The sequence below is a fragment of the Crotalus tigris genome, unplaced genomic scaffold (assembly GCF_016545835.1).
Source record: "Crotalus tigris isolate CLP2741 ecotype Arizona unplaced genomic scaffold, ASM1654583v1 scf7180000024386.1433019, whole genome shotgun sequence".
In the NCBI taxonomy this organism is placed as follows: domain Eukaryota; kingdom Metazoa; phylum Chordata; class Lepidosauria; order Squamata; family Viperidae; genus Crotalus; species Crotalus tigris.
In genome coordinates, this window is record NW_024100556.1 from 1,147,667 (window position 1) to 1,160,150 (window position 12,484).

The 12,484-nt window shown below is 43.1% G+C and overlaps 1 protein-coding gene across 1 annotated transcript in view; it reads right to left on the minus strand.

The window, feature by feature from the left end:
• LOC120301603 overlaps nt 1-12,484 on the minus strand; it is a 106,029-nt gene that overhangs the window by 38,269 nt on the left and 55,276 nt on the right. Inside the window, 2 exon segments of the mRNA XM_039329050.1 lie at nt 1,747-2,749; nt 6,435-6,445. Of these exon segments, the coding sequence (XP_039184984.1) occupies nt 1,747-2,749; nt 6,435-6,445 (1,014 nt within the window).

Consider the following 12,484-nt stretch of genomic DNA (forward strand, 5'->3'; position numbering starts at 1 on the left):
CTAGATGCTTATCCCCAAGCTAACCAAGAATTTATTACAACTACTTTTCTTACCCAAACTCCTCAATCATTTTGGCATACAATAAAAACACTGGAACAACCACCTATCACAAAAATGCAGGTCACCAGAACTTATTAAGCTAAAATTTAAGCTAAAATGGTTTTCATGACCTCGTAAAAGGCTAACAGCAAGGCGCTAGATATCTGTGGGGTACGTTGTTGCACATAATTGTTCCTGCCTCTGGATCCAAGATCCCTTTACTTCTCAGGTGGCTGACCCAACTGAATGAAAAGAATAATTTCGAAGAACATGGTCTCTCAAATAACTCAATGTAGGGTTAGGTACATAAAAAGGAGCAATGGAATTGGATTTGGAATATTATAGGTAGCGAGGGCGGGTTCCAGAGATAAGTGCTACACTGCAAAAACAAGTTCTACACCAATGGCAGCTTCTGATTAATCATCAAAGCAATCCTACAAAGACTGTAGTCCAGTAGTCCAAGCATGTGCTGATTAGGGGATGAGTTACTGGTGTCAGAGCTTCGTGATCCTGGTTAGGATGGAAGGTGGGCAGTTGCCCCTAAACCAGGGGTAGGCAACCTTGGCTCTTTTATGACTCGTGGACTTCAACTCCCAGAATTCCTGAATCAGTATGACTGGCTCAGAAATTCTGGGAGTTGAAGTCCACGAGTCATAAAAGAGCCAAGGTTGCCTACCCCTGCCCTAGACCTAGCCTCCATCTGCTACGCTTGGAGTAGGCGCAGTAAGAATGGCCATCTATGTACATCTTGTCTACCAAATATTTATGTAACAGCTGCAGTTTTTGTTCCCATCCTTTCCGGGCTACGCAAAAGATGCCAATCCATTAACATTACACATTACATAAGAGAATATTATTAGTATTAAAGACAATGAGCAAGGAAAAAGGCATCACCATATCCACCTACAACATATCCGGGTTGTAACGAATGTTTAAACTCCGAGGGGAAAAAATCTGTACGGAATCAACATTTTCCCCAGTGCTCTAACATTTATACAATTTCTCCACTGTGGATTCTTTGAATGAGAAGCATAAACTATACATATGGAAATACTTTCCACACTTCATCCATCCTTTGTGTGGGAAAGACGATAGCTCTTTCGGTTGAAACTCTCCCCACACGTTACATATTTTCATTCCTGTATGCAGCTTTAATGGAACACTGTCCAACACTCTTCTCACATTCCCCGTATCTTTATGCTTTCCTCCCCATTGCTTCTTCTTAGTTTGAGTAAAAGACCCATGTTAATAAAGCTCTTTCACTGTTCCATGCAGTTGTACAGTTTTCTGCTCTGTGGACTGAATTTGGGTAAGTAAGATGAGAACCACCTAATGAGAAGGAAGGACTCACTGGAGAAGGGCCTATTGCTGGGAAAGATTGAGGGCAAGAGAAGAAGGGGACGACAGAGAAGGAGGTGGCTAGATGGAGTCACTGAAGCAGTAGGCGTGAGCTTAAATGGGCTCCAGAAGATGGTAGAGGACAGGAAGGCCTGGAGGAACGTTGTCCATGGGATCGCGATGGGTCGGACACGACTTCGCAACTAACAACAACAACAACAACAACGTGAGAACATTAATTAAAGCTCTTTCCAGTCTATACTTTGATAGGCTTTATTTCCAAGATGGATCCTATTATGAGAACAAAAGAGAAGCGTTTCCTTAGACTCCGGTTTCACCCTCCAGGAATTTATACTGTTTCTCCACCGCATGAATCCTTTTATGGGAAATAAAAGTAGCGGTCTTCCTAAAGCTCTTTCCGCAGTCTGTGCATTTATAGGGTTTCTCTCCGGCATGGATCCTTCTATGTTTAGAGAGGCTAGCGCTTTTGCTAAAATGTACCTTCATCCACTTATAGATTTTCTCCCTTGTGTGGGTCCTTTTGTGGGAAGCACGGTTACTGCTGGTATTGAAGCTCTTCCCACATTCCATGCATTTGTACGGCTTCTCCCCCGTGTGGATCCTTTTATGGGAAATGAGGTCACTGCTCTGATTAAAGCTCTTTCCACACTCCCTGCATTTGTACGGCTTCTCCCCCGTGTGGGTCCTTTTGTGCGAAGCAAAGTTGCTGCTTTTCCTGAAGCTCTTTCCGCAATCCAGGCATTGATAGGGCTTCTCCCCCGAGTGGCTCCTCCTGTGGGAAGTGAGGCTACTGCTGTTGCTGAAGCTTTTCCCACACTCTGTGCATTTGTAAGGCTTCTCCCCCGTGTGGATCCTCTTGTGAGAAATAAGGTAACTGCTTGTACTAAAGCTCTTCCCGCACTCCAGGCATTTATAGGGTTTTTCTCCCGAGTGACTCCTTTTGTGGGACGTTAGGCTGCTGCTTGTGCTGAAGCTCTTTTCACACTCGGGACATTTGTACGGTTTTTCTCCCGAGTGACTCCTTTTATGGGACGTGAGGCTGCTGCTAGTGCTAAAGCTTCTCCCACATTCCAGGCACTGATAGGGTTTCTCTCCCGAGTGACTCCTTTTATGGGACGTGAGGCTGCTGCTGATGCTAAAGCTTTTCCCACACTCCAGGCATTGATAGGGTTTCTCTCCCGAGTGACTCCTTTTATGAGCAGTGAGGTTACTGCTGCTACTGAAACTCTTTCCACACTCCAAGCATTGATAGGGCTTCTCTCCGGTGTGGATCCTTCTGTGGCAAGTGAGAGAACTGCTGTTGCTGAAGTGTTTTCCACATTCTAGGCATTTATACGGCTTTTCCCCCAGGCTGACTCTTTCGCGCAGAGACAGAGCAAAAGTACGACGGGAACTGTTTTTGTTCTCCTTGAGCGGACCCGTCTTCTGTCCTTTCACCGGGGTTCTGCAAGCTTGGTTTACATCGGATACGTCCTGCAATATTTCTCCGCCTTTCCCCAAAGATTTTCCCTTACTTTTAAGACGGCGGTTTGGTTGGACCAACAAATCTTGAATTTGAGGCCACGGCAAGGAAGAACCTCGTTTCCTTCCGTTTTTGGAGGGACTTTCCTTGCGCGCTTTTGGTTCCATTTCATTTGCAAACGGTCCCTTTCCCGCTTCAAGCGTCCAAGCTTGGAGGCTCTCCTTGCCATTTTTATTCCCTTGCCCTTTACTCCCTGGAGAGAGAGAAAAAAGAGAGTGACAATTGTAATAAGGCCAGAGAAAAGAAATAAGGAACAACTATAGCAGTGATGGCGAACCTTTTAGAGAGCGAGTGCCCCAAACCCAGCCCCGCTTCCCCTCCCCTAGCCCACTCTGTCCCCGCTCCGCCCACCTGCAGGCCCACCCACCGCCTCCACGGCCCGCTGCAGATCACCCAGGCAGCCCAGTAGCGCCATGGCGGCCACGCCCTCTGCCTGCGCCCTGCAGCATCAGTTGCACATGACAGGGCGCGAGGGTGGGAGTCTTGCCCCCACTGCCTGGCTGCCATGTCCTTGGCTGCGCTGCTCTGCGCAGGCCGTGCTCGGGGGCGACTCTCCTCCGGGGGAGCTGCTGGTGAGGGGGCCGTGGGGCGAGGCGGGGCTGGGGCAATGGCGCACGTGCCCACAGAGAGGGCTGAACTATAGAAACTGACGGTAAATTTCCAGCTCGAATTTTATCAAGGACTGCAATATTTCTAAACCCAGGTCAAAACGTAATAGCTTGATTTAGTCTTGGTTATTACTAAGTTCTGAAAGTAAGCCTCTACATTTAGGCAAGAAAAACCAAATGCACAGGTACAGTATAGGGGGTACCTCACTCAATAGTAGCAACTGTGAGAGGGACCTCAGAGTCCTAGTGGACAATCACTTAAATATGAGCCAGCCGTGTGCTGCAGCTGCCAAAAAGGCCAACACAGAGCTAGGCTGCATTAACAGAGGGATAGAATCAAGAACACGTAAAGTGTTAATACCACTTTACAATGTCTTTGTAAGGCCACACCTGGAATACTGCATACAGTTTTGGTCACCGCAATGTAAAAAAGATGTTGAGACTCTAGAAAGAGTACAGAGAAGAGCAACAAAGATGATTAGGGGACTGGAGGTTAAAATATATAAGGAATGGTTGCTGGAACTGGGTAAGTCTAATTTAACGAAGAGAATGACCAGGGGGTGACATGATAGCAGTGTTCCGATATCTCAGGAGTTGCCACAAAGAAGAGGGAGTCAAGCTATTCTCCAAAGCTCCTGAAGGCAAAACAAGAAGCAATGAATGGAAACTAATCAAGGAGAGAAGCAACCTGGAACTAAAGAGAAATTTTCTGACAGTTAGAACAATTAACTAGTGGAACAACCTGCCTCCAGAAGCGGTGAATGCTCCAACAGTGGAAGTTTTTAAGAAGAGACTGGACAGCCATTGGTCTGAAATGGTATAGGGTTTCCTGCCTGAGCAGGGGGTTGGACTAGATGACCTCCAAGGTCCCTTCCAACTTTATTATTATTAATAGTAATAAATTTACATATAATATTGAAATGGACAATTTCTATTGTATCAATGGATAGAAACCTTTGCTTATTTTCATGATTTCTTCATAAAAAAAATTAAGCACTGTCGTCGTATCTGTATTTAAAGAGCAGAAAAAAAATAAAGCCGCTGCTGAGCTTAACTGGGACCAGTTTTACAATTCCACAAGATCTACAAATCTACAGAGGTGCTTTTTCAAAAGACAACTGGACTTTCTTGTTTTTTTTTTCCTTGAAAATGTTTTGCTTCTCGTCAAGTTCTGAAGAACCGAAGAAGCTTTTTGGAAGAGAAGCGAAATGTTTTCAAGGGGGAAAAAAATTAAAAATTAAAAAAATTAAAAAATCAACAAAGTCCAATTGCCTTTTTGAAAAGCACCTTTGGGAGAAACTTCCTGACAGTGAGAACAACTAATCAGTGGAACAACCTGCCTCCAGAAGCAGTGAATGCTCCAACACTGGAAGTTTTTAAGAAGAGACTGGACAGCCATTTGTCTGAAATGGTATAGAGCAGAGGTAGGCAACCTTGGCTCTTTTATGACTCGTGGACTTCAACTCCCAGAATTCTCGAGCCAGCCATGCTGAGGGGAAATGGAGAAGTTTCCAAGCTGAGCCATATTGGCTCAGGAATTCTGGGAGTTGAAGTCCACAAGTCATGAAGGGGCCAAGGTTGCCTACCCCTGGTACAGGGTTTCCTGCCTGAGCAGGGGGTTGGACTAGATGACCTGCAAGGTCCCTTCCAACTATTATTTTATCAATCATCGCACAGTCAGCCAGATGTTCAGACTGGATTTGGTATTTTGTCTACCTATCGAGTCCTTACCCAGGACCTGGGATAGGCAGAAGTAGATGTTTGATGGTATTACAGGTATCGTCGCAGGATGGAAGCAGTTCCTAATAAGGCCGCCTTTTGCAATTGACTAATAGCAAATTTGTCAATGCCAATGGTGTTCAAGTGGTGCTCCAGTTGTTTTGGGATTGCACCCAAGGCGCCTATGACTATTGGTACTACCCTTGCTTGCTTTTGCCACAATCTTTCTCTTTCTATTTGTAGGTCTTGTATTTTGTTATCTTCTCCAGTTCTTTCTCTTCTATTCTGCTATCTCCAGGCACTGCCACGTCCATTATCCAGACTTTTTTGTCTTTCTTATCGACAATTGTTAAGTCTGGGGTGTTATGTTGCAGGTGCTTGTCTGTTTGAATTCTGAAGTCCCAGAGCAGTTTATTTTTATCATTTTCTATGACTTTCTCTATTTTATGATCCCACCAGTTTTTGCTTACAGGCAATGATATTTTTTGCAGATCTTCCAATGCACCATTGTTGCTACTTTGTCATGCCGCTGCTTGAAATCAGTTTGTGCAATCTTCTTGCAACAGCTTACCAAGTGGTCCACTGTTTCTTCAGCTTCTTTGCATAGGCGGCACTTACTGTCTGTTGCTGTCTTCTCAATTTTGACTTTGTATGCATTTGTCCTTAAGGCTTGGTCTTGTGCAGCCAGAATTAGTCCCTCGGTCTCTTTCTTCAATTTTCCTGCTCTTAGCCATTGCCAGGTTTTATTATTATCTGCTTTCCCAGCTATTTTTTTAATGTATTGGCCATGTAGTGCTTTGTCTTCCCATGCCTCTATTCTGTTCTTCATTTGGTCTTTCTTGTAGGCCAGTTTGGTCTCTCCAGTAGTCAGTAAGCCTTCCTGATATACTAATTTCAGTGCATCTTCATCATTGTTCTTCAGATATTCTTCCAAAGCCATTTTTTCTTCTTCAACCATCTGATGTACTTGTAGCATTCCACGCCCACCTATTTGCCTTGGTAGATAAAGTCTATCAATGTCACTGCGTGGATGAAGGGCGTGATTCATTGTCATTATTTTTCTGGTCTGCCTATCCATTGCTTTTAGTTCTGCTTGAGTCCAGTCCACTATTCCAGCTGTGTACCTAATTACTGGAATTGCCCAGGTGTTGATTGCCTTTATGGTATTTGCTCCATTGAGTTTGGACTTTAAGATCTTCTTCACTCTCTTGATGTATTCACCTCTAATCTTTTTCTTGACTTCAGTGTGCTTGATGTTGTCAGCTTGAAGGATACCCAAGTATTTGTAGTAATCTTCCTCATCCAGACTCTTAATGTTATTTTCGTGGGGCATCTTGATTCCTTCAGTTTTCACTACTTTTCCTTGTTTGATAGTTAAGTGTGGCACATTTGTCCAAGCCAAACTCCATTACAATATCTTGGCTATATATACGGACAGTGTTGAGCAGTGATTCTATTTCAGATGATGTTTTTCCATACAGCTTCAGATCATCCATATAAAGGAGGTGGGATAGTCTGGCAGATGTTTTGATGTTTGATAGCCATGTCCTGAGTTATTCAGTATTGTTGACAGAGGAAACAGTGCAATAACAAATAGTAATGGTGATAATGAATCTCCTTGAAATATTCCTCTCTTGATATTAACCTCTCCCAGCTTTTCAATATTATTATTATTATTATTATTATTATTATTATTATTATTATTATTATTATTGATCATCGCACAGTCAGCCAGATGTTCAGACTGGATTTGACATTTCGTCTACCCATCGAGTCCTTACCCAGGACCTGGGATAGGCAGATGTGGATGTTTGATGGTATTACAGATATCGTCGCAGGCTGGAAGCAGTTCCTAGTAAGGCCGCCTTTTGCAATTGACTAATAGCGAATTTGTCAATGCCAATTGTGTTCAAGTGGTGCTCCAGTTGTTTTGGGATTGCACCCAAGGCACCTATGACTATTGGTACTACCCTTGCTTGCTTTTGCCACAGTCTTTCTATTTCTATTTGTAGGTCTTTGTATTTTGTTATCTTCTCCAGCTCTTTCTCGTCTATTCTGCTGTCTCCAGGCACTGCCACATCCACTATCCAGACTTTTTTGTCTTTCTTATCGACAATTGTTAAGTCTGGGGTGTTATATTGCAGGTGCTTGTCTGTTTGAATTCTGAAGTCCCAGAACAGTTTTTTTATTATTATCGATCATCGCACAGTCAGCCAGATGTTCAGACTGGATTTGGCATTTTGTCTACCTATCGAGTCCTTACCCAGGACCTGGGATAGGCAGATGTGGATGTGTGATGGTATTACAGATATCGTCGCATGATGCAGCAGTGGAAGCAGTTCCTAATAAGGCCGCCTTTTGCAATTGACTAATAGCGAATTTGTCAATGCCAATGGTGTTCAAGTGGTGCTCCAGTTGTTTTGGGATTGCACCCAAGGAGCCTATGACTATTGGTACTACCCTTGCTTGCTTTTGCCACAGTCTTTCTATTTCTATTTGTAGGTCTTTGTATTTTGTTATCTTCTCCAGTTCTTTCTCTTCTATTCTGCTATCTCCAGGCACTGCCACGTCCACTATCCAGACTTTTTTGTCTTTCTTATCGACAATTGTTAAGTCTGGGGTGTTATGTTGCAGGTGCTTGTCTGTTTGAATTCTGAAGTCCCAGAGCAGTTTAATTTTATCATTTTCTATGACTTTCTCTATTTTATGATCCCACCAGTTTTTGCTTACAGGCAAATGATATTTTTTGCAGATCTTCCAATGCACCATTGTTGCTACTTTGTCATGCCGCTGCTTGTAATCAGTCTGTGCAATCTTCTTGCAACAGCTTACCAAGTGGTCCACTGTTTCTTCAGCTTCTTTGCATAGGCGGCACTTACTGTCTGTTGCTGTCTTCTCAATTTTGACTTTGTATGCATTTGTCCTTAAGGCTTGGTCTTGTGCAGCCAGAATTAGTCCCTCGGTCTCTTTCTTCAATTTTCCTGCTCTTAGCCATTGCCAGGTTTTATTATTATCTGCTTTCCCAGCTATTTTTTTCATGTATTGGCCATGTAGTGCTTTGTCTTCCCATGCCTCTATTCTGTTCTTCATTTGGTCTTTCTTGTAGGCCAGTTTGGTCTCTCCAGTAGTTAGTAAGCCTTCCTGATATACTAATTTCAGTGCATCTTCATCATTGTTCTTCAGATATTCTTCCAAAGCCATTTTTTCTTCTTCAACCATCTGATGTACTTGTAGCATTCCACGCCCACCTATTTGCCTTGGTAGATAAAGTCTATCAATGTCACTGCGTGGATGAAGGGCGTGATTCATTGTCATTATTTTTCTGGTCTGCCTATCCATTGCTTTTAGTTCTGCTTGAGTCCAGTCCACTATTCCAGCTGTGTACCTAATGACTGGGATTGCCCAGGTGTTGATTGCCTTTATGGTATTTCCTCCATTGAGTTTGGATTTTAAGATCTTCTTCACTCTCTTGATGTATTCACCTCTAATCTTTTTCTTGACTTCAGTGTGCTTGATGTTGTCAGCTTGAAGGATACCCAAGTATTTGTAGTACTCTTCCTCATCCAGACTCTTAATGTTATTTTCGTGGGGCATCTTGATTCCTTCAGTTTTCATTATTTTTCCTTGTTTGATAGTAAGTGTGGCACATTTGTCCAAGCCAAACTCCATTACAATATCTTGGCTATATATACGGACAGTGTTGAGCAGCGATTCTATTTCAGATGATGTTTTTCCATACAGCTTCAGATCATCCATGTAAAGGAGGTGGGATAGTCTAGCAGATGTTTTTGATGTTTGATAGCCATGTCCTGAGTTATTCAGTATTGTTGACAGAGGAAACAGTGCAATAACAAATAGTAATGGTGATAATGAATCTCCTTGAAATATTCCTCTCTTGATATTAACCTCTCCCAGCCTCTCACCATTGATCTGCAACTGTGTCTTCCATTGTGCCATCGATCTTTGCACAAATTTTCTGATGTTTCTACTGACTCCTGTTATTTCTAGGCACTTTATTATCCAATCATGTGGCAGAGAGTCAAATGCCTTTTTGTAGTCAATCCATGCCACATTCAGGTTGGTCTTCCTTCTCTTGCAGTTTTCCAAGATCATTTTGTCTATTAGGAGTTGATCTTTTGTTCCTCTGCTATTGGGGCGGTTTCCTTTCTGCTCAGGTGGAAAGAGATTGTTTTCAACTAGATGCTGTTGCACTGCATCAGCTACTACACCAGTTAGTAATTTGAAAGTTGTTGGTAAGCAGGTAATTGGCCTGTAGTTACCTGGTGTTGCCCCTTTTGCTGGATTTTTCATTATTAGGTAGGTTTTCCCAGTTGTTAGCCACTTTTCAATTTCTCCTCCTTGTAGTATATTGTTGAACTGCTTGGCAATGAGTGGGTGTATAACAGTTAGATGTTTCAACCAAAACCCATGCAGTTCATCTTCACCTGGTGCTGACCAATTTTTGATTTTCTTTGCTCTTTTTTCTACCATTTTTGTTGTTATTGCTAGTTCTTTCATTTCAACTTCTGTTTTATTTGCATCCACCTCTTTTAACCAAGCCGCATCCTTATTGTATTTCTTTGGGTTATCCCATATCTGCTTCCAGAACTGTACTGTTTCTTCCTTGTCAGGTACTGACTGATTCCTTGCAGTTTCTCCATTGATGGATTGGTAGAAACGTTTCTGATTGGATTGAAATTGGAGGTTCTGCCTATAGTTTGCAATTCGAGCTTCATATCTACTGATTTTCCTGGCTATAGCTGTTATTTGTTGCTTTATTATTTCCAGTGCTTCCTTGATCTTCCTTGTTTCTAAGTGGTATTTCTTGATTAGGTATTCTTTGGTCTTCTTGTTCTTCAGCTTCTTTTCTTTCATCTGTTCTAGCTTGCTTGCATGTGATCTTAACTTGCTGATCTTATTTTCTAGTCTAACCTTCCATTTTTTCTGGTGCACTGTTTGTTTGTTTTTCTTTTTTGTTGATTTTGCATCCCAGGTATTCTGTTATAACTGCAGCTGTGCTGTACATTAGTTGGTTTGTTTCTTGCAGTGAATTGGTGCTTATACTTGATATTGCAGTATTTGCATCTTTTAATGCTTGTGCTAGCTGTTTCTTTGGAACAAGCTTCAATGCAGGTAGCCTTATTCTGTTGTTTTTGTGCTGTTCTAGATGCTCAGTTATTCTTTGTTTCAATTCTTTTATTTCTTTAGTTAGAGGGTTTTGTTCTTCCTGAGGTAGAGGTGCCTGATTTCCAAATGAGAACAGTTGTATATCTCTGCTAGATTCCTTCACTGCCAACTCCCCCTGGTTTGCCTCTACATTCTGAATTACTTCTGGTAAGGCTTTGATTTCTTTGCCCTGGGTAAACCTTTGCAGTTCGTCCAATTCTGTTTCTGTGAATATTTTATTTCGTGTTATAAATCGGCGTTGATCTGCTAGTCTCTGTTCTGTTATTTCTGATTCTGGATGTTGTTCTTTCCAGAACTGGTGCATTCGTTTTAGATATCCTCTTCTTGTTGGACTTGATCTGTAGTAACAGATCATTATTTCTTTGTTTTCCATCACTGTGTATCTGCGACGGGTAAACACCTTTTCTTCCAGTAGTTCTGCAGCTGCTGGCCCTGGTTGCTCAGCCAACAGTCCTGAGTCCTGTAACCCATTTTTCACCAGATATCCAGGAACTCCAATATCTAGTGCGGACCTTGTTAACCTTATTATTATTATTATTATTATTATTATTATTATTATTATTATTATTATTACAACCGTGACCTGGATGGTTGAGAATCTCCTTAAACATACAAGGCAATATTTTGTGCACCAAGCTCCTTACCCAGCGAGGCCACATTCCGAGAATTCTCCAGCATGACTTCTTCATGGAGGGCTTTTTGACAGGCATCCAGCTGAGACCACTCCTCTTTAGAGAAATACACAGCCACCTCCTTGAAGGACACATCGCTCTGCTCAGGAAAAAGAGTTTGCCATGATCTTACAGTCCCAAGAAGGATTTGCAAGTTTTCTCTCTTTGTTGACAAATTAGCAAAGAAGAGGGGTTGGACTAGGTCAGGGCTTTTCAACCTTTTCACCCATTGTACCACTTTTAGGATATGGCAACATCCAAGTACCACCAGTCGCCTAGCAAGGTGTCAAAAACTTGATAAAGTACAGGTAGTCCTCGACTTACAACAGTTCACTTAGCGAGTGTTCGAAGTTACAATGGCCCTGAAAAAAGTGCCCCCCAAGCCACAGCCGAGCAAGACACCTGCCTGCACTCTTCCTCCTGTCCGAGGTTTCCATTGTTGTGAGCATTTCTGTTGAGGATTGGCAGTGGGGGTGGGGTGGAGGTGTTTGGTTTTTATTCCCCCCCCCCCCGTCTTCTGGGTGGTTGAAGCAGGTTTTGGTCACTTCCCATGACCCTGGGACACTGTGACCGTCATAAATATGAATCCGTTGCCAAGCATCTGAATGTAAATCACAAGACCCTGGAGATGCTGCAACATTCCAGCTGATCGGCACTTCTTCTAGGCTCAGCAGAAGCGCCAGGATCAGTGCAGCTTTCCAGCTGATTGGTGCTTCTTCAGGGCTCAGCAGAAGCGCCAGGATCAGCACCGAGCTCCAGCTGGAGCCTGGCACTGATCCTGGCGCTTCCACTGAGCCCTGACAGCCCTGCAGCTCCAGCCATCGCTCGCTCAGGCTTGTGCGGTTCTGCCACCGGTTCAGCTCATTCCCCTCCCCCGCTACCACTTTTCTAGGATGGTTGCGTACTACCTGGCAGGTGCCAATGTACCACAGGTGGTACCCATACCACTGGTTGAAAAGCCCTGGACTAGATGACCTCCAAGGTCCCTTCCATCATCATCATCATCATCATCATCATCATCATCATCATTATTATTATTATATCTGCAGTGGGCTCACGTTTATTTTCTAGCAGATATAAAAAAAAATCTGTGCAAAGAAATGGAGTTTATATAGTCTCTCACCAAAAATACAGTTGGGGCAAGTTTAATACACTTGACTGAATTCTGTAGAATTCTTTTAGTGCCCTTCAGGGAAAGGAATTCCAATTTCCTTCTTAATCAACTGACAGATGGGCCCCAAGCAGAGCTGTCAGCAGCTGCAATCCTGCCCGATCCTTGCACAAGGAAGTACTGGGCAGTTACTCTGTGACCTAACAGTAGATGCCCTGTGATGTCATCTCAGAGATCCATCCTACCTGTGCCTAACACTTTCGTACCC